This window comes from Dermacentor albipictus, chromosome 3 (assembly GCF_038994185.2).
Source record: "Dermacentor albipictus isolate Rhodes 1998 colony chromosome 3, USDA_Dalb.pri_finalv2, whole genome shotgun sequence".
NCBI lineage: Eukaryota > Metazoa > Arthropoda > Arachnida > Ixodida > Ixodidae > Dermacentor > Dermacentor albipictus.
This window is the reverse complement of record NC_091823.1, coordinates 129427350-129449731: the sequence shown is the minus strand read 5'-3', so window position 1 is coordinate 129449731 and position 22382 is coordinate 129427350. Positions and strand designations below refer to the sequence as shown.

The following is a 22382-nucleotide window of genomic DNA, read 5'->3' as shown; positions in this document are numbered from 1 at the left end:
TTTTCACTCGTTGGCCCCGGAAGGTTGCCCGAGTCAAAACCAGAGAACGAACGCATCACGACACGCCTTTTTTCGCCGTGTACATATATAGTAATGATCGATCGTATCCTACCAGCAGCCAACAGAGATGCCACGAGACAAGATTTGCGAGACTTGTTTCAATCTGGTGGTCACTGAAACACCACAGACGGCGGAATATTACGTCGTCGGAAAAGCCAAGCCGCGGTGCGGCGAACTCATTTTCTTGCACAGACACATGAGATATTTCAGCTACAGGTTAAGGTGCTGAATAGAGTTACTGCGTTAAGCCGGCCAAGGCGAGAGATGTGCTAGCTTTACCGTATATATATAAATATATATAAATATAAATATATATATATATATATATATATATATATATATATATATATATATATATATATATATATATATATATATATATATATATATATATATATATATATATATATATATATATATATATATATATATATATATATATATATATATATATAGTGACGTAATTTCACATGCCTCCACGCTGGAGTACATTTACGTGTAGGGCTTCGACGTGAACAATTCGACGTCAGCCGGAACGACTCGAGGCTGATCGCTCGGCATACAATGTGCTGGATATGATGTTGTCACAACGCTCCTTTGTTGGCTCCTATAAAACCCGCGTCGAATTATCGGCTTTCACTCTCGGCGTCGTGAGAAACCTGCCACAGGAGCGCGCAGGCGTACGAACCCGTTACGCGAGACAACTCGGACGGTCGACCTTTTTCTTGCGCCTGCTTCATTCTCGTAGTTGTTGCAGGCCCCGTGAAAACTAGTTTGAGGTCGCAAACGAGAGCACGCGATTTCCTTTGTCCCTCGGGGTGGCCTGAGCGCAGGCGCGCCATGGGCACGTCAAAGTCCGAGAGCAAGGCGAGAACTGGTCGAACACGCAGAATGTGTTGAGGTATTCGTGACACGACCGAGACTTTGACGGGTCATTTTCGTGGGCAGCGCGTCCTCGCCACACTTTCACTCTGGACAGGCCAGGCCGCGGCTACCGGTTGCCGTGCTTGCACGTTTTCGCTGTCAGTCGAAGAAGCGGTGTATAGGACAGTCATGGCATGGGAAGTATTATGTTGTACATTCGTTGTTACGTTGCGTGCGTGCGCGCACACGCACACACACACACACACACACACACACACACACACACACACACACACACACACACAAACGCGCGCGCGCGCGTCCACAATCATAATCCTTTTGATTCGTAATCCTTATGACGCGTCATTCGACTTTCCGTGGATCATTTGGATTTATGTTGCGCGACAGCACAACATAGTTTTATGATGTTCTCGGTGCTAAGTCGCACAGTTGCCGACCGTGGGGTGGCCAAGTCTTCCGTAGTTTTTATCCTTACGGCATCATTATACAGACACGTGGGCTTTCAGTATACTCGATGTGCGCGCGCGCGGCTATCCCCAAAGGACACCGAGTCCGGCCCTGAAGTCGGCGTTTAACATTCCGCCTTCGCATAGAGCCGCACATTCCCCCCACCATTTATTGCAGGTGTCCTCGTTGGCTCGCGTACTGCTCACGATACACGAGGAGGTCAACAGGCACTGTGCCGTGAGCTCAGCTGGCGGGCAGAGCCGAAAGGTGAAATCGCTCGGCGTGAACCCTCATCGAAAACGAACGTTCACATCGCTTCTCGCACACGTGCACGCGCACTCTCAAACACACACACACGCGCGCGCGCGACCAGTTCCTCGCAACGGGGACACAGCGCACGAGACTCATCAACCATAATCCAAGACCGCCCTCTCTCCCCCGAGGATCACGAGGTTCATCAGCCGTAATCCCGAGACCTCACCCCCCATCGCCTCCGCAACCCTTCGCCTTGGGACGCGGCGGCGGGGCTTCGACTGTGACCCACTTGGCGGCGCCCGACGAGCGCTTGTGGCAAGCCGCTCGCTGCAGCCAGCCGTCTCGGCGTGCGGCTCGCGTGCCTGCGGCTTACGCGCGTCACGAAGCGGGGCTTTAATCGCTGGTCCTGGGGAAGCACGAGTGTGCCGGGCTCGTGTGCTGGGAGCGCGCGCGCGTGCACGTGTTGTACAGACGGTGTACAGACCGTACACGGCGTCGTACACTGTGGCAGGCACGGACGTGTTTGTGCTTGCGGCGTGCTGTCTTTGCGCGGGCACGGTCGCGGAAGCTCACGCTGCGCGATGTTGACTCGTTTTTCCCCGTTTTCCGGACGCGACGGCGTCGACGTCGCCGACGGTGACGAACGCAGCGGAGCTACGGAAGCCGCGCGCGCGTAGCCCCGGGATTACGAAACCGAATAGGTGCAGTCGTGCACGTAGTGTGCGCCCCCGTTGCCTGTCCGCGCTCTCTGCCTTGGCGTCGTCGCCGTCAGATAGCGCTGGTGGCTGCGATTTCCCGCCGCGACTGTTTTGACGCAGGTCGTGCGTTCGTAAGCGTATCGTGTTGTTGAACGGATGCGATTCACAACGCTTCCTTCCGGGCATATATTATTATTTCACTGGGTTTGGAGTAGCGATTGTGATTGCGAAAGTATTCTGACCGACAACTGACATCGGGCTGTCGTCCCACATTGATCAGGACATCAGCGTGTAGCCTAGGCTGCATTAAGTTGTAAGCCTATACGCTTTCCCAACTATCACGCCTAATAAAGAAAGAAAAAAAGAAAACAACTGCCTCTCTAACCCATCTTCCTGGATTCGCTAGCTTTTTTCTTTTTTTTTTGGCAAACAGTGCTTCGTGTTCAGTGTTGCTAGTTTCAGTGCTCGCCATGGAAAATATGAAACGGACTGCCAGACATCTGACAAGATCGCTCTGACCATGTTTGCAATAAAACAAAACAACGATGTCCATTCACTACAAGTACAGCCGGTAGTCCCGTGAGCCAGTGAATATTGCACTATATACATATATACTCTCTGTGTCAGACGTCTGCCAGTGAGACAGTTCGTTCAAGCCACGGACAGTCACGATTTACTGCAGATACACGTCGACCGGACGCTCCGACAACAAAGCGAACAAGTTTCTGATAAAACGTGTCAATGGGGTCATAAATTAGGCGTGTCAGAACCTGAAAAATCCTGTAGGAGCGTCTTACGCATGATTCAAATGCCTTGTTACAACAGCAGGTATAGGAACTCTCAGTCCTTAATGCACGCAAGTGCCGCGGTGGCCAGACCGCTTGAGCGACTCCTTTAGAAAGCTCCACAAGCCAAGCAGCTGTGCCCGATAAGTTTTCGGTAGCCTATTTCGGAGGTCGGATGCTGGTGGAGGGTAGGGAGGGCGGCAGACACCGAGATAACGGAATCGTATGGCTGTAGTGCTGCCCCTTATCTCAACAACGTGAGCGTGACAGGTATAGAACGGATACGAGAGGCGAGAGACCTTGGGCCCGTCAGAACCCGCCTTGCCGCGTAGGCACGCTCTCCTACATATCCGACGTGATCACGATCCGCAGGGGCGCCAAGCGGGAGATCGTGAGGGCCTCGCGCCGCGCGGAGTCGTGAACGCGGGGCGCGAATTTGCATGATGAACCTGCGGTGGGCCAGTACACTCCCAGTAGGTCACCGTTTCTCCGAGGCGCGCACCTTCTTCGCGCCGTTTTTCTAAGGCTTTCATTGCGTTTCTTTTTTCTTTGTTTCTCTACCTCTTTTGTCTTTCCGCGCGCTGGTTGTGTGTAACGATCGTGACGGGGTCTCCCACCGACGTGATAGGAGCAAATCGTCCACGCTCGAACGGTCTTGGTGGCCACGGCGCCCGCGAACGTATATAGCGGGGCCTCGTGTATACCGATACCGCGCGTGCGCCGTGCTTTATACGGCGGCCTTCTCGGTGCGCGCAGAGTGCTCGATGCGGGAGGCAATTAAGGGGGGCATTAGAGTGATTTTGAGGACACCGGCAACGGGAGCAAGGAACGAAGTGCTGAGCTGGCTCTCAACGACCCAGCACCATGCCACTACACGGTGGTACGTCGAGCATCGTTTCGTATACGGCCGCCTTTAAACGATAGCGACCTGCACGACGCAGCAATACCAATGGCATTGAGAACTTGGAAGGTCGCTTTGAGAAATGGGCTTTCCTTGCTCGACATGCGCGCAACAACAGGGGCCGCTTACGTAGCTGCATTGAGTGCCGTTACCTAGTAAATGACGTCACTAAGTAGAAGGCTGCAGGAGTGAGGACTGCCGAAATGATTTCGCAAGTTGTGTAAAGCTATAGGCATGCTGTCTAATTGGCCTGTTAAGCTTGAACGTCACGCAGGAGCGAATTGTATTTTTCTTTCGAAGTAGCCTGATTTGAACTTGTAAATGCTCATTTTCCGCAGCTATCTGTACCGCAATGTGTTCGTCAATCATGTTCTTTCCGTTCGCGTGCAAAACGAAGCGATAATCGTTTATTTTTATTATGGGGGATGGGGAGGGGGGCGGAGAGGGTGCGCGCCCAGACTGGTTATATATAGCTTATACATCAGTCGTTCTTTATTCTGAAGCAAGTCGGTCAGCCTAAGAGGAATTTACGCGTTGCAGCATGTATTCCTCTTTCTCGCCCAGGACAACCTGCCGCGTGCTTCATTTGAAAAAAAAAAAGACAGAAAGAAGATTCTGACCCGAACAACGGCAAGGACAGCAATATATGTAATCCCCGTGCGTAGTTGTGCGCAACAGACGCCCTCTCTGCTTGAGGTTGTGCACATTGGCAGCGTATTACCGTTGTCACATTCCAGAAGAACGTGAGAGGAAGACGAGGAAGTACATCGGCGCGTGGAAGTGCATGATGCAAGTATGCAAGTGCAAGTACGCACCTTGAAGAGCTTCTCCTTCTGGTACCAGACGTCCTCTTCATCCTCGACGGTAAAGTCCACGTTCAGCTCGTCCCGGGACCGGGAGAGGATCTTCCGCCGGCTGATCATGGTCGCCTCTGAGGTGGCGTCACCGAGAGACTCCGCCGTAGGCTCACTCCTGCGACGGAAACAAAGAAAGGGGGAGCGAACTCAATGACCAGCTCTGCGCCAGTGTGCTAGACACGTAAAGAGACAATTGGCAACTTGTCTAGAACTAACCACAATCACAATACGGCTACCTAAAAGTCACAAAAACATTCACGAAAACTGTTTTTTCATCAGCTATGGCATACTGGAATGAAATACTATCATCTGCGGTGAACTGTGAAACGATAGAAACCTTTGCTGAAGAAATCAAAGATATTGATTTCTTCTAAATAGTGTATTAGTGCGTGGATAAATTATCATCAGCACAATGCAATGAGTAGGACTACACGGTTTATTATAAAGTGTTATGTTTTCTCCCACTTTGCATTGGGTTTGTGTGTTTTCGCATGTGAGTTGAACACTGTATTGATGACACTGTGGTTTATACGCTGTACTCAGCATTGTATTGTTTCCAAACTTAGATTGTGCTCGTCTCTTTCTGTATGCGACACCATTGTAACTGTACTGCATATCTCGTATACCACTCCTGCTTGGAACGAGAAAGTCTGCAGTATATATATATATATATATATATATATATATATATATATATATATATATATATATATATATATATATATATATATGTGTGTGTGTGTGTGTGTGTGTGTGTGCGTGTGTGTGTGTGTGTGTGCGCGCGCGTGTGTGTGTGTGTGTGTGTGTGTGTGTGTGTGTGTGTGTGTGTGTGTGTGTGTGTGTGTCATCACCAGCAATGGCACGAGCCATTGCTGGTGATGATAGTTTTTGCTCACACATATTTGTTGACGGACACGAAAAATACACGAAACCCTAGCCATAAGCAACATCGCTATAAAAGAAGACGTCTATTGCTCTAGAAACATAAGTGTAGGAAGTTTTCAGTCTACGTTGTATAGCGTAAGAGATAAACTTAAGTCAGCAAAGCAGGCAGAGACTCAGTTCAGAGACCGGCTTCTTCTTTCTCGCTCCTATCACCGCTTAAGGACACGGAAAAATTAAAGCAGCAGAACCGGAACACATTTATTTTTTCGGGCCCCTAAGCGCCGGAAATACGCTCGCAGCAAGTCGTTCGAAAGCTGGAAAGTGCATTTATCCACTAAATGCGGAAAGCACTCTCGTTATTTCCTCATTTTCTCTATCTCCCCCCTCCTTCTTCTCTTCCCGCCGTTACTCTTTATAGGAACGCTACCATGGAAAAGTCCTTGCGAGCAATTACAATGGCGACGCGTCGCCAAAACAATCGGTCCCGTTCGACCCACAACGGCAGACCCGTTAACGCCCCCTTTGTTTCTCGACGCGCTCGCTTCCGGATTCAACGGCTCGGCTGAGGCCGCAGCTCTAACGCGCAAGCCTCAGGGCGTGTGCTCCATTTACTAACTACCGCCGTTAGGCCTCGCCGACTGCAGAGTCGCTCCGCGACGACCCCTAACTCAAACGGTGCTGGCTATCCAACCAACGTCCGCTTCTTTGTCCTCGAACCAAGACAAGGGACACTCGATGGCCAAGAAGTAAGCGCGAGGATCTGCTTCTTGTAGAAGTGAAGCTTTATTTGGATCTCTCCACCTCCGCCACCCCCCCCCCCCCCCCCTCCTGCCCCGTCCCCTAGTTTGCGCGTGGACGACTGTCTGGCTGAGTGAACTGGGCCGATCTCGGAGACGGTATAAGCAAAGGTTGTGACTTGGTGGGCTGGTCCTGCTACCAGTGCACCATATGCGTGCTCCCAAGGGCTTTAATGGGGCTTGTAAAGTGGGCCAACCCTGGAGGCACTTCACCCTCACTCGAACGCCTTAGGGCATTTAACCGACACAAGCAAACCAATAAGCGCCCTCAGCAGCATATCTCATGAGATGCACCGGAAAGCCATCGCTGGACGTTGACAATTATCCTCCAATGGTTTTTGCCGTTTTCTTTCTTTCATTCTCTCTCTGTCTTCTCTATTTCCATTTTACAGCTTTTATTTCCTGTTGCAGAAACGGGCTGTACGAAACCGTGATGTAAACGATACACTTTTCAACGTCCGTGCCTCTGCCCTGGCGCCAAGATGGCATCAGAAACATAAAAAGAAAAAGGAGGCACTTGATAGCGCAGGGGAGGGAACGATCTTACACTTCTCTATCAGCCTTGTATAAAGAGCACGTTTTGTTCCGGCGGAAGTAAAAGCAGCTCACATCTGTGTCCGAGACGGAGAGGCGCAAAATCGGAAAGCGACGGCAGCCATCAATTCCGCATACAGCTCCTAGATCCCCAAACACGCGCCGAGGGCATCCACTTCAAACCTTCTGTATGTCAACGCAAAGCTAAGCGAGGAAGATGTCTGCGTGCGTCAGGCGCTGGGGGCTGTATTTAGGAAAGAGTGAAGGCGCTCGCCCAAGGAGAGCATCGAGCTTTCTTCGTAAAACGAGCTGCTCTCGCCTCAAAGCCGGAAGAGGTCAGCGTAGTAGAAACACATATTCTGGGAGCCGCTAGCAGAGGAGTCACGATTGCCCGCTTAGTGGCCTCCGAGCTCCTTCCTACTTTGCTCTTGTTTTTTCGCCGCTGCTTTGTACTCGAGGTCTTATTTTTTTTTTCCCTCTTTCCCTGTACGCCCGCTAAAACTGCTGCTGTCTTTATTCTGCACCGCGCGTCTTCATTCTAGTACGCTCTGGTTGCGTTAGTTTTGACATTTGACGCTGTGTGAGAGAGAAAGCGAGGAGGAAGAGGAAAAACATAAAATCGATTTTCTTTGTAGTTTAGTCATCTCCCTCGGAGCGCTGCGTCGTATCTCTCTAACATTAGGAAAAAGAAGAATAAACGCAACAAAATAAGAGAGAGCTCGGTGCAATAGCCGAGCGAAACAACAAGCCAATAGACGATTTGTTCTCTACGCGGGAAATGTTCGCGCTCCCAGAAACGAGAGCCACCTAATTGATGAATGGCCGAGTTAACATTACCTAGGGAATCTAAAGCGCATTTACGAACGCCTCTTCCTTTCTTTCCGCTGTAAGCCCTGCGTGTTAGTGCCTCTCCAAAGCCGCATCAGGGAATTCGCTTCCTTGTTTTCGTCATGGTGATCACGTTATGCGCTTTCTTCAGAGTCATTAGCTGATGCGCCGCCAACCGTAAGGTTACACCGAGAAATACAGCTGCGTCTGCATTACTCTGAATGCGTATGCCGATACAGAGAAAAAAAAAAAGACAACAACACGCCAACAAATAATGTCAGGACAGGGATTGGCGAACTCATTGTTTATATATTTGTTGCCGCTAGGTACCTTGCTTAAAAGACGCACATGTAAGAGTTCAGCAGGTCTGCAGAATCATGCATACTTATAAAAATGGGGCAACATAATATGGCACAGCGAAAGAAGATGGGGGGGGGGGGGGGAGGTTAGAGTGCTTTCTTTTACAGCTCTGTGCAAATCTTGTTACGCATAAAACAAGCCACGCTTTCAGGACGGATGCCTGGGCTTCCGTACGGTACCAGACAGTACGGTGTGAAGGGAGCCGACTGCACCGTATACCGTGAGTTGTTCTGTTCCTTGTTGATGATGTTTGTGAACGAATGACCCCATGAGCAAAAAAGCAGGCTAGTATCCCGGTATAGCCCGACGTTTCATAGCTTGTGAAGCAGCATTACAACGTAATCGCAAAGTAACGAGACTCCGAAACCAACCAGAAACACAATGCAGCCTTATTTGAAGCAATTGCTGCGTAAGCCCAAACGTGTAAGATTGCTACGACCGCATATATCGCCGTATCCAGTGGAAGCTGCATTAGACAAAGAACGTCGTTATAAATTGACGTCTTTGTAAGCAGTATACTTATGCAAGTTGGGTATACGATACGTACAGACTCGCGCAACCGCAGACGTGTCGGGCGCTTGCGTATACAGTACTCGAGAGGAGGGAAATTGCGCTACTCTTATTGCACTTATTGCGAAGTTCTGGAATCCTACGATGAGGAAAGCGCGGCGCCATCTCGAGTTGAGACCCGCCGAGACCTCTTAATTTGAGAGCAGCGTGGCTTTTTAAGGCTGGTGCACTGCATTCGATTCCCAAGTCTCGACCACTTTCCCGTCGCGTTCAACTTCGGAGTGGATCCGACACCCCGCGGCGCCACCCACCAGGGAACTCGACGTCGGTCTCGCCTCGCGGCGCTCAACACAGCCGAGTGCTCCCGCGCTGCCCCGCCAAATGGCCTGCCGCCCTGTTTGTATTAAACGCGTCGCCGAAAAGCGAAAATGGACGCAGTTTTCCCCTCCACGCGTCGTTTCGGGGCAAGTGCTCCGGCTGCACGTGCAGCGTTTCTTTTTTTTTTATTCTCGCTGGTAAACGCCATACGCTCCTATGCGAATACTCGGAGCGTATCTGTACGTGAAAAAAAATACAATAACAATAATAATGTTAAAAAATAATAAATAAGCGTACGAAAGAAACCGTCCCGAATGTATCGCTAGTTCTGCGCAGCGCCAGGCAGCGGAACGACACGGCAAAAGCGTGTTGCGCCCGATACGCATGGCGAGGCTCGCGCCAACGCGTGCTTTTAAAGGCATTCTATGCGATATACACGCCAGAGGCAGCAGCCATGGCTGACAGCGAGTGAAAAATGCTTGTACCGACGAGTTACAGCCGCTGGTCACGTAATAGAGACGTGCGCTCGCACGAGCTAAACAAAATAAATAATAATAATAATATTGGGGGTTTTACGTGCCAAAACCACTTTCTGATTATGAGGCACGCCGTAGTGGGGGACTCCGGAAATTTTGACCACCTGGGGTTCTTTAACGTGCACCTAAATCTAAGCACACGGGTGTTTTCGCATTTCGCCCCCATCGAAATGCGGCCGCCGTGGCCGGGATTCGATCCCGCGACCTCGTGCTCAGCAGCCCAACACCATAGCCACTGAGCAACCACGGCGGGTAACAAAATAAAGAGAGGAAGAATGAAGACAAGCAGCTTAGGGAGAATATCATTGGTCGAAGTGGAGCAGACATCTCTTGCTTCCTCTCTCTCTCTCTCTCTCTCTCTCTTTCTCTGTCTCCCCGCGGCGCAAGAAAATGACTATTGTTTAGTACAAGTGTTTGTATTCTTCTTATCGTTCTTCTTTTGTCCGTGTCTTGTACGCGTGCTTTTTTCTTACAATTAATACGCGCACCTATTTGCTCCGATTACTGTCGTTCTCGTTACCAGAACGCCGTGTCATGTTCCTCGAATTAAAGTCGATCCTTCTGCGCGCGCATGAAAATGGCGTTTTTGTTATATTATCAAAACATATCGTTGTTTTAATCGGTCTGTCATGACTTGAAAAGCAAGTGCCTACGTATGTGGTGGCGAGGATGGCATGTTTTAAGCGTAAGTGTGCGTGTGCACTTGTCTGCAGGCGGCGCCACTCATGTGCTTCCCTCACACCTAACTGAGGGTGGGTCGGGGGGTAGCGCTGTCTTTAGCGACGCTGGTGTTCTGGGACATCCCGGGGCAGTGGGGCGCCTGGGTCGGGAGGAGGAAGCTCCTCGATGTCGACAAGCGGCAATCAGCATTAATCTGCGGCATCTCAGGAAATAACCCTTAGAGGGTGCAGACCCTATGAGTGGGCTTTAACTACAACACGGCGCTCTCTTCACATACATTGCGTTCGCTTTCGTTGTTTAGTTGTGCTATAGAAATCACGTGGCAAGAATGAATAAGCTAAGCCTTTCTCGGAGAACCGACGAAAGAAACACCTCCACCGAAAACCATAAAAGAGGAAGAAAAAGAAACGTTCTCTCGGGCAATTGGAAAGGAGGGCGGTGTGTATACCGGGAGCTTCACTTTCAGCACTGCCCTGGTTTGTGCTAAATCGAGTCTACCGTCCGGTCGGTACGCTGGACGGCCACCCGGTTAGGCTTTAATGGGGTCATCGCTCCGAGGGAAAGAGGGCGAGAGAGAGAGAGATGATAAATAAAAGGTGATACCGGCGCGTACATACTTGATGCAACGCACGAAGTGTTCTGTTGGTTTCAACTACCGCATCCTTAGTGGCGTTACTCCAGTGAACGCTTTGATGTGCGATGTTACAATTTGCCTCGAATGTGCTCGCGTAGCGCCACGTTACTTGAGCGCGTGATCTGGAATCACTGATGCTTCAACCCAGCCGCGCCAGAGCGTGGTTTGTCCTCCCCCTCCGTTACCACCCCTCCCCCTTTTTTTTAGTGTAACATTTCTTTTTTTTGGTGGACCAGGCACGTAAACGCCACAGTAGTCAACAATATCACTGCAGCTTGTTTATAATTACAATGTATTTAATACAGCTGCGGTCACTAATGTGAGTGTTCACCTGGCCCTGGAAAAGGCGCATTGAAGTAAAAATAATATAAAAAGGAAAATTGCTATTATGTAAAAAAGCTAAGGTATGACGTGCCGGAAACTACCATTAAACTGATTTGTTCATTTGGGTCAACAAATACCCCGGCTACATGATAAGAGCAGCGTAACCATGTCGTGATCATGGTGCACCCAAAATAACCGCAAGCTACGACGGACAACGCGCAGTACGGGCAACTGAATTTCTTGCACTGCCACATATCCAAGCAAGGCGTTGACAGCGCAGTGTGCCACAATAAGGTCACTCCCCTCTTCCATTTATGTTAACACTGACGTTCGCCGACTTCATGTGCGACGGCCCAATATAACTTCTCTTGAGCAGTCTACGAAGGTCCAATCAAGTAGAAAGGGTTTTGAGGCGCTAGCTAAGACACGGATAGACGCGAACAAGCACCAATCAACAACTAGCTCCAGAGACCAGCGTCGTATCGGTGCTTCAGGGTCCTATACGTATAGGGCTTACGAAGATCAGCGCTAACGCGTAACGGAAGAGTGCGCTTTTCCAGGTAAATAAAGAACGGTTACGGTTCAATTCAGTTCAACTGAACTCCTTTCAACTCACGTAAGGCAGCTAGAGATAATAATAATATATGGGGTTTTACGTGCCAAAACCACTTTCTGATTATGAGGCACGCCGTAGTGGGGGACTCCGGAAATTTTGACCACCTGGGGTTCTTTAACGTGCACCTAAATCTAAGTACACGGGTGTTTTCGCATTTCGCCCCCATCGAAATGCGGCCGCCGTGGCCGGGATTCGATCCCGCGACCTCGTGCTCAGCAGCCTAACACCATAGCCACTGAGCAACCGCGGCGGGTGCAGCTAGAGATAGTAATAGGACTGGGTCAAGGTACACCAATCGAAATCAAGGTTGCCATAAGGTAAAAAAAACAACCGCATATAGCTCCTGGCGCACGGTGATGTGAGAGGGAAAGAAGGAAGGAGCGTGGTGTTTCTAAAATCCGCCTAATCGAGTATTGGAAAGAAAACAAAGGGGCGAAACTTCAGAAAAAACAAAGCAAAAGTGCGCCGAATAAGGAAGAAGCGACCAGGTTGGCCGTGGAAGCGAGTCTCGGGCCTAGGCACGAAAAGCGGATGATCCTCGTCTGGAGCGAGGATCGAGCTTCGCGCACGTACGTACTGGCTGCGGCATACAGCGCGCACACACACAGGGAACGCGCGGTCGGGTACCTCTTCTTTTTTTTTTTCCTCCTCTTTGATGGAACGGAGAAGCAGCAAGAAGGCTTGACGGCATCGTCACCGATCGCCACGTTCGGCGGGTTTATGTACCCCGAGGCCGTGGCCAACAGCACGATACGCACAACGTTGGTGCCGCTTCGGCTCTCTATCAAGAAACGCTTCGGCGTGCTCGCGCCGGGTCGAACAGACTCGTATGAACGCGGAGAAGGATGGCAGGAGAGGGGTTTGTGACCGAGAGTTGGAAACATTCTTTGTACGGAGGACGATGCGAAGTCGTTAGGCGCTGTGGGTTTCAGAAAGGACGCGATGAATAGACGAACGTGAAGTCAGCGGCGGTTTCCCCGCTATGTGGCACACCGGCTAAGCGAGACCCAGTTGTATCAGATGGCTGGCAGACGGGATATAGGTACTATAAATCTGCCGCGGTTGAAGCAGCATGATGAAAGGATGCATTGATCCCGAGTCGAGTACGGTACAGCACTAGCACGCGATCGCCGCACAGGATGACAGTCAACAAGAAACCTACAAGAAGCGTATACAAGAAACCCTATGCCTTGCTTCCACGACTTACTATATATATATAACTATATATTACTATATATAACTTACGGTATATATATATATATATATATATATATATATATATATATATATATATATATATATATATATATATATATATATATATATATATATATATATATATATATATATATATATATATATATATATATAGCATGACGTCCTCTGTAAAGTTAGTAAATGAAACGCGGCGCCCTCTTTTTATAGCGAACAAACCTTTCTTTTCTCTATTTCTTCATTTTTTGTTTTTTGTTTGAAAATGAGGCTAATCTACCCAACAGTGTACTAATACTGTTGTTCGTTTACACCCTCCCTAGTACTGGCGGCGCCGACGATTTAGGGACAAGAACCTTACATACGGCGACAAACTTGACTCTCACACACGTCGATCCGCGTTAAAACGTTCAACGCGACGAGGCCCACCATCGCGGCAGGTCGGCAGGTACGCGGTGCCGTCGCCGCTACTTCCTGGTGTCCAGCACGAGAGCAGCGGGGAAATGAGCGGTCGCACCACTCTCGCTTATAAATGCATCCGCGCTCACCGTGCGGTTGACCGTTGGCTCGGCGTCGACGGTCGCTCTAGCGGTACACCGCGATGCAATGCGCTAAATGGCGCCGTACGCGGGAGCGGGCAGGAGGAGCGCGCGTGTGTATTTCCGGTTTGTGAAACCGCTTAGCTCGCGGAGGGCATGTGGAGTGAGGAGGCACACGATGCAAGTAATGGCTGCCTCATTAGTCACGGTAAACCGGAACGAGGATAGAAAGCAACCCGCTCTGTACTACAAAACATTTGTGATAGTGGCCGCCAAAAGGCATCGCTGGATATGGATACAACTCAACGCGTAGACATTAAGAACAATAGCGGATAGTTCGAACCAGCTCGGTTATATATACACACACAAGAATATGTGTTTGTGTGCGACCATGTTTCTATTGCGCAGGCGCAATAGCTGGGTGCCTATATATGCTTGGCTACCGATAGTAAAAAACATAAATAAAACATGGCACGAAAAAATTTTACGTCACTATAACAAATTTTTATCTTGCGCCAGGGATTCTGATCACGTAGCAAGAGCTCATCAAGCATGGCCGGAAGTCCCGTGTTACAAGGCAGTGACTTATGTGTCATTGACTTTTGCTGCACCACAGCAAGTTAATTACGCGGTTACTACAAAGCTGTCTCTGTGGCAACTGGAATCTTTCGCGTCGCGACAGCTGCATGCTAACCAGGACGACAGAGATTGCTGTCGCGTTTTTTGGACAGTCTCTGCGGGTATGTTCAACAGGACAGTGGTTCCTTTATGGGATGCTTGATCAAGGACCTTCGTGTGTGCGCGCATATAATAGTGTATAATAGTGTGTAATTGTACGGTGGGTACAAACTCCTCTTTCATGGGTACATATGGGACGCTTCTTCCGGTTAGCTTTATTGTCTGTCTCGTTTACATTTACGTTTTTTTTTTTAGTTGAATATACTGCAGGCCCTTCACGGCCCGTGAAGGAGTGGTACAGAAATGTAATGATAAAGAATATCCTGGTGAAGAGTAAATACAGTGAATGCGGTTAATAAAAGAGTCGATGTTATTACAACACACAATATCGTTAGTTAACTTATTCCACTGGGAAATAGCCGACGGAAAAAGGGAATGTTTGTGAACATTAACACGACTTGGGGGAAGATGGATTGTTCTGGAATTACTTACGCTAGTTGCGCGTTTTGGAGGATCCTGCAGGTAATGAGAACGTGTTATCTGGAAATGACCATGGTTTAATTGATAGATCAATTTTAGTCGTGAAATTGCTCTTCTCTGCGAGAGGGATCTTAGGTTTGCCCTTGCGAGCAGACCCGAGATACTGACTGGACTGCCTTTTGTAAACGTATTCTGTTCCCCCTTTTTTTCTTCTCTTTCTACGGTTAGTATCTTTTTATACTTGTGGCATGTGTAAGCGTGTTTTTTGCGGAAAAGGTTGACCATAGTTTCTTAAATGTGTCTGCTAGATGGCTTCCACGTAGCTTATCTTTCAATTTGTCTACAGTTGTTAAACAACAACAACAACAACAACGACAACACCGACGACGACGACGACGACGACAACAACAACAACTAGGCTGTCTATCTATGTCTGTCGTCTAGTGAAGCGGTAGTGAATCTCAGTGGGCAAGAGCTGTGACGTCGGCTACTGTAACCCGCGTTTTCTGGAAGCGGACGCACGCTTCACCGAAACGCAGCCGGGTAGCCGCACAATGGCGGCGGCGCGCCGCTGCAGTGCTGCGGTCACGATTTCGCTTCGGGCGCTCGGTTGCCTCCGGCTTCCTGGCGAGGGCGACGCGGTGGCCGCGGCGACTAGAAAAATCGCGCATTCCTCGGCGACGCGAGAAAAATGGTGACGCGAAGCGTCGCATTATTTCGGTGCCTCCAGTGTCGCAGTCAGCATATCCGCGGCGATCGCTTGCACGGCGTGATCGGTGGGCGAGATTGGATGGATGGGAAACATTATTTGGTCCTGCAAGTAGTAATAATTAACCACTAAGCGGGCCGCTCCCACATCGGGACCGGAAGGCCCAGCCTCATGGCCACGTCGTGAGCCTGCTCGACAGCCCAGAAGTGTTCATCCAGGTCCGGGCTGCGAAGTGCAGCTCCCCCCTGTATCGTCGATCGCGATTCAAACCACGCGCGCCCGGTGAACTGAGTGAAAAGTTAAAAACTGGTCACGAATGTCGTTTGCGCGGTAGTGCGACGGGCACGAGAGAAGTAAAAGAAGAAAGCTCGACATTAACAATGAAGGTAGATATGATTACGCCTACCAAGTTCTATTTCCCCTAATAAGCTCTGTTATGTCGAAGAGACAAATGAGTCAAATAAATCCGAAATGCCGGGAGTGACGAGGAAATTAAGTGGCGCGTGCAACAGCGTAGCATGCAATGTGACTGGAAGCAGCACGCACGTAAACAAACAAACAAACAAACAAACAAATAGAAGCTTGGAGGTCTTGTATAGCGAAGAACAGGGAAGGCCGGAATCACTTGGTAGACTAGGTGGCAAGATGGAGGGCAACGGTCAGTTGCCCACCACTGCGCTGCACAGTCACAACGTGCGCAACCTATCCCCGTCCCCTCCAACGTCCGGCGCAAGTGCTCAGGCAGCTGGAACGTTCACTCGCGCTGCCTCGACGCGTTTGAGACGTCACCGACGTGTAAAGGAGAGACGACAAAGATGTTAGGTGCAGTACGATGGGCCGGAGGCAAACGAAGGGGGGAGGGGGGGGATGAAGTGCATTTGTTTGCGAGAAAGGCTACAGGCGCGTCTGCCGCATCCTCCGACCCGGGATCGAGGCATCAATCCAGCGTCCACGTGCTCAACGCGCAACTGTGGCCCACCATACGGATTCGTTTCCAACTAACAGCCCTTCTCTATCTCTCTTTATCTCCCGTCTCGCTCGTGTAGCAGCGCGTCCGCACGGCTTCGGAAGCCCTCGGAGATGCTATAACTTTGCGTGCGTCTCGCCGAAGGCGCGCCGCGAGGGGCGCTGATTGACGGCTGCGGCATCGCACTCGCCGGCAGCTCGCGCGCGTGTCGGGCCGAGAGAGCGCAGCGACTTTCGCGCGGTATCGAACCGTGCCATCAATACCTGGCACGCGCAATCAATCAGTCGCCGCAGTTGACTGAAAGCAAAGCCCTTTGAGAACGCGTTTCGAGCGACCATCGGCCCGTTGAGGACATCGTGTGCGAACTGCCGGAAACGCTTTCTGTTTGTCTTTGAAAGGCATGCTGCACGCGCGAACGAGGCTTCTCTATTGGATATCGCTGACTAGCTGGTTCATTGTGCCTGCTTTCTCGAGAAAAGGAGAATCAGAAGAGGGCAAGGAGGCGTTTGAGAACCCGGAAAAAGTTTATCTGATGTAACAGTTGCATCTGGGCAGCGCGCATTTTTATCCTCGTCGCGCCGGTCGGGCAATAATAAGAGCTGTCACACTCTGACAGCTCGTTCATTAGCATCAACGCCGCACCCCGTGAGCAGATAAGCGATTACGAAGCCTAAGGGCATTGTTACATTCACTGAGGTCGCCAAAAATAGTGCATGCTGTGGTCTGCCGCGCAACGTCATTATACTTCCCACTCTGTCTACATGCACTCGAACATTCGTACAGGTATTCAGGCGTGCATTGCTTAATGCCTTTATCTCTCATGAGGTAAGTCAGCGGCCTAGAGATTGACGCCGTTGCGCCAGGATTCTTGATAAGTCTACATTTTCTTTCGTGTTGTCCAAAATATTAATCTACCTATGATCGTAATGGAACAAACTAAACAAAAATATTCAAACGGTAGGCGAGCTACCGTTTGAATACAAAAACAAAAAGAAAGCAAAACATATAATGACGTATCAGGGCCGCTACATGTGCCTCGTTACGTATTTGTTGCGAAAACATTGCTAACGACAAATGCGAAGCATTCATGGCGGTGAAGCACGGGAACGATGCCAGTAATGTCCACTGTGGCGGATTAGCCTCACAAGTGAGAGACGAACACATATGTACGCCACTGCTCGTAAATTCGGGAGAACGGCTTATTGACATCTGAAGGCAAGCGTGTTGTAAGCGACTACCGAGAGCCGCGGCTAGAGAGATCGGCCTCGTCGGTCAACACGCATGTCCACAGTCCACCGTACAGTATAGGCCGTCTAGCCGCGTTTCGCAACGCATATATCCAGGCAACGCCAATCATCGGGAACTGCGACGCGCAACACTGTCCCTCCTTCCATTCTGGCGATCCAACCCGGAGCCCGCGTAAGCAGTAACGGAGTGCTGCGAGCGGGAGCGGAGATATATAGTCGGCTCGCCGTGTGTGCCTCGAAGTAGGCCGCCGCAACAGCACTCCCCCCAACGCGCGCAGCGCCCCGTGCCTCGCCGTGCGACCTACTTGCGGACATTGACTTCGGCGCCGCAGCCGCCGGCCTAGCCGGCTGGCTACGCTGGCTTCCTTCGCCGCCGCCGAGTTCACGACGACGGCGTCGTGATAACGAAAGAAATAAGAAAAGAGAAAAAAATAAAAGAAAAGAAAGACGCAAGACAGCTTCTTACGAAAGGGGTCCGTTTCGCCAGGCATTCCGCGGGCCTCCCCTCCACCCGGCAGCCTGGGTCCCGTTACACAAATCCGCCCGCCCCCTGCGCGCCGCGCTGCGTTAGGGCTGCCGCAGTGGATCGAGTGAGTGCCGTTGGTGGGGGGCGAACGACGCCGGCAACGGCAGCTGGCTCCTCGCTGTCCCAACGCGCCGTTGGGCGAGTAATGAGGCGCCGCCAGACAAACGGCTCTGGCGCCGCGTGCGAAACTTGCACCGGGCTCCTCGCATTGGTACCCAGGTCGCCGCGGCGAGACGGGCACCCTGGCCGTGTAGTATGCAGTGTGTTTGCGATAGAGCAGTGAGAGAGAGAGAGAGAGAGGTGGGTGCGGAGTGCTTTTCATCGGGACTTCGCATCCGATGGTGCGCGGGAGGCAAGAATGATCGGCTCGCCGCCTCGCGGGCCGTCAAGATTCAATGACTCAATCGACGTCGCTGGAACCTGCAAGCGGGGAATTTCGAGGGCGCACGATTTCTTCGGAATGGCGAGGGGGGGGGGGGGGCAGAGAAGTGAGGGGCGTTCGATGGATTTCCAAACCGTGCGATAACTTTCGAAAAGAAGGAGTTGCAGTCTCGCATTTAGCGCTGCCTACACTGGCTGCGTGGGCGCTCGGGCGCCTCTGCAAGCGCTTGCGCAAACCGCTGGCGAGGGGGTCCTTTCGCGGGCGCGGACTTTCCGAGGCCGAGCTACGGGGCTGCCATCCGACGTTTACGCCGAGGTGCACGCATTCCACGAGGATATCAAACAGCTTGAAACTTTGCAATCGTCGAATACGCTGATCGTAGAAGCGGTGTGCCTCGCGCGTTTTCCTTACGCAAGAAAACAGCCATCGCACACCCCTGGCCGCACATATACAAGCTTTGCAGTACAAAGCTATAGCGCACGCACTTGCTACAATACTTCTCGCTCACCTGAGCCTCTTATACAATTGACTCAAGCGCAAGATTTAGTCGGTTTGTGTCTGGATAGTACGATAGACAAAGAAGATGGCTGTGGAAAGCGGAAGTACATAGTGAAGTACATGAAGTATATAGTGAATTGTACGTATGAAGATCATAGTTCACTATGTTCTACGTAGTTTTGCGTAAGCGGAAGAAAAAACAAATTAGCTTGAGCACACGAACTACATAGCAGGGATACATCGTGGCGGTCTCTGGTGGTCACGCGGAGCCGAGACGTATCGACTTCAATAAATGCAGATTTATGGTCCAGTCTTGTCATAACGCGTCCAAGCCTGCGTTTATTAATGAAATATTTTATTTATTTAATAATTTATCTTGTTAGTGCGCTTGTTTCTTTCGATGGTCGTTACAGCGCACACAGATTGAACAAAATAAGGGACAGGCAGAGAGAGTGAAAGAGCACAGCACTCTCTCTCTCTCTCTCTGTCGCTTCTTCCCATAGATCTTTGTGCGCTGTGAAGCACATCGAACTGAACCGTTAATAGTGCACTCAAGATTCCACACTTGCACACCATATTAATTGTTTTATTGTTCATTTGTTCGTTCTTTCTTTCTTTCGTTCGTTCGTTCGTTCGTTTCTTTGTTTGTAGGAAGAAGCGTGCAGCCCCAGGGCGTAGAGGAATGCGAACTGCGCGTTCTCCTTTTCCGCATCGGACGCTCGGCGACGCGAAAACTTCTTAGCGGCCTCCCCCTGAGAATTCGAACGCCGAGTTGCTCTCTTGGGAATCAAAGGCCGACCCCCTCCGCCTCCCTCGAACTGGCGGCTGGCCGTGTACGACTCTGTTAGGGACAAATTCAGTTGTGACTTGTCATTTTATTTTCTTTGCCTGCTCTGGGTCGCGTGACGACGCAGAAGCGGAGGTCACGCACGCAGCGCGCTCGTGCGGGAATGCGTGCGAACCGAGAACGAGCTCACGTCCGTGTCGAGCACGTTTATGCGGCAGTTGTGACGTCACGCGGTGAGTCGTGACGCTGTGATGAGTTCCGTACGAGAAAAACAAACACGTGTACATTAGAACACGAACTTACAAACACGTAGAAGCGTGTTAATTGCTTGTTGTGTAGCGTCGCGTTAAGAGGGAGGAACATTAATTCATTACAGTGATCGCTCTTACGAGTCATTTCCCTTTTAAGAAGGATACTGTGGACTCGTAATCGGAACTCACGTTCATCCGCTGAATAAATCACATGCGAAGATTCCGACGATAAGCGCTGTAACGTATTCAGCACTCTACGCGAGTTCGTCTTTTGATAATTTACTTAAATATGTCCAAAGCAAACTTCTAATGATAGATTGCTCCTACTAAGCAAACGGCCACCGATGAAGTTAGACGTCAAAACAAACTGTCTACTTTGGCGCACATTTGAGAAGTAAATGTTTTTCACGGCGGCGACGGGACCTTCTACGGCGGTCCCTCTGCGTTTCTCGAGGTACAGAGCAGCGCGCTGTGTTTACTCTGGATACCCCGCATTCAAAAGGTACTCACCCCCACAACCACTGTCTCGAGGCTTGGTTCCAGAATACACGATATCGTTTCCGTCCTTAGCAAATCTCACTGGGGGAGGACAAGGAGCACTTCTAGGGGCGTGAAATGTCTACTAGTGAATTCACACGATAGTCGCACGGAATGCAATGGACGCACCGACGCTATTCAGTTGAAGCTGCGGCGTTAAGGCTTGCGCTTCAAGAAAATGCTGTTGCTCGCTCAACATAATTTCCCTTTAAATGAAGAGCGTGGAACGGGGTATTCACTGACGGAAGCGGCACATAGCGGTTCGCGCGGAATTCATACGTTGGACGTGCACAGGAGGAACGGTTTGGGGAGCCCGGTGAGGGGGGGGGGGGGGTAGGGAGGGGGGGTTAGGCAGTGCGGAGTAATTACGAAGGGACGCGGAAGGCGACCTCACGCGGGCAGGAACGGGGAAGACGGAGAAGAGCGCGCGTGTCCAGCCGGCCGAGTAAACCACAAAACCGCGCGAGCAACACCGCTCGCATAAAGGGAAACAGGCAGACTCGGCGGGACGCCGGCGGTCGTGCGCGCCGCTGTCTCCTGGTTTTAACAGGAAAGCGAGCGCAGGACGACGCCGACGAGAGGCAGGCTGCGAAACGGAAGTCCGTAGCCGCGGGTGTCCTCGCCAAGGAGGCTGTACACGAGCGCGGCGCAAGAGCAGCTCGCTAGACGCGCGCGCATATGCATGCCGACGGAAGACGAAGGAGGGAGGGGGGGGGGGGGTGCGGCACGCGGAAGCGCTTGTCGTCGTGCTCGTCGTTGTCGTCGGTCGTGAAGCGAAGAGCGACGACGTGCGGCTGGTTGGCGTCTCTCCCGTCTCGGACGCTTGCGCCGGCGGCCGTGATCGAGGGCGCGTCGCGTGCTGCGCGGGCCATTCGCGGCGTTGGGGCCGGTACGGGCGTCTCAACAAACGGTTCGAACAGGTGCGCCACCATGTAGCGGACGGCGGTCCATGCTCCGAGGCGTCCTCGGCGCTTTAAATGTTTTCAGGCACAGGGGGATTGAACGTTGAACTTTTAGCTCGTAACTCTTAACGGCTTAATTAGTAGGGGGAGGGTGTATAGCTATTGAATAAATGAATGAGCGGTTGTTGTTACAAAGCTGGGCGCTGGTATACAGGCGCCAGACCTTCATAAGAGGGCTCAGCAGCTGCAGCAATTCTGATCACACGCTTGTCTGGAAAACTAATGCTCGTCAAACTCTCTGTTTTTGCTCGGTTTCCTTCCTCTGCCTTCAAAAAACCGTAACAGGGACATAACTCCTACACGTAGGAACATGAACAGTGTTATAAAGGGTACGTTGGTTCTTATCGGGTCACTGAGGCTAAGTTAGCATTGGTCTGAGCCAGTCCATGGGGATGTGCCCGCCTAAGAATGACGAACGTCAAGGTTCCCGCTCTGCTTTAGGCCTCCGCATTGAGAGATACAGTTAAGACGTCCGCGGGCACGAGACGTCCCCTCAAGTCTGCGCAACATCTGTATACATGGCGGGCTCGGCGAGTAAACCACTGCGCGGGACGCAATTGAAGAGCGCAGCCTGCAGCACTTAGTCACTGCACGCTTGCTATCGCGACAACCATATGTAGGGCGCCAAGTTTCAGTACTTCAGTGGGCAAACTGACGGTCACTGCGCGCTAACGAGGCTGACGTGACTGATCCTTG

At 50.9% G+C, this 22382-nt stretch overlaps 1 protein-coding gene and 1 long non-coding RNA gene across 5 annotated transcripts in view; one reads left to right on the top strand and one right to left on the bottom strand.

Moving 5' to 3' along the window:
* LOC135912847 (uncharacterized) overlaps nt 1-22382 on the bottom strand; it is a 335829-nt gene that overhangs the window by 173203 nt on the left and 140244 nt on the right. For all 3 annotated transcript variants that reach the window (XM_070536050.1, XM_065445404.2, XM_065445403.2), the window contains exon 2: nt 4847-5003. In XM_070536050.1, coding sequence (XP_070392151.1) covers nt 4847-4954 — 108 coding nt within the window. In that variant the 5' untranslated portion in view covers nt 4955-5003. The remainder of the gene's footprint in view (nt 1-4846; nt 5004-22382) is intronic.
* The window catches only part of LOC135912848 (uncharacterized), a 42583-nt gene continuing 28584 nt past the window's right edge, over nt 8384-22382 (top strand). For both annotated transcript variants that reach the window (XR_010567800.1, XR_010567801.1), the window contains exon 1: nt 8384-8512. This is a non-coding gene — a long non-coding RNA (uncharacterized lncRNA). The remainder of the gene's footprint in view (nt 8513-22382) is intronic.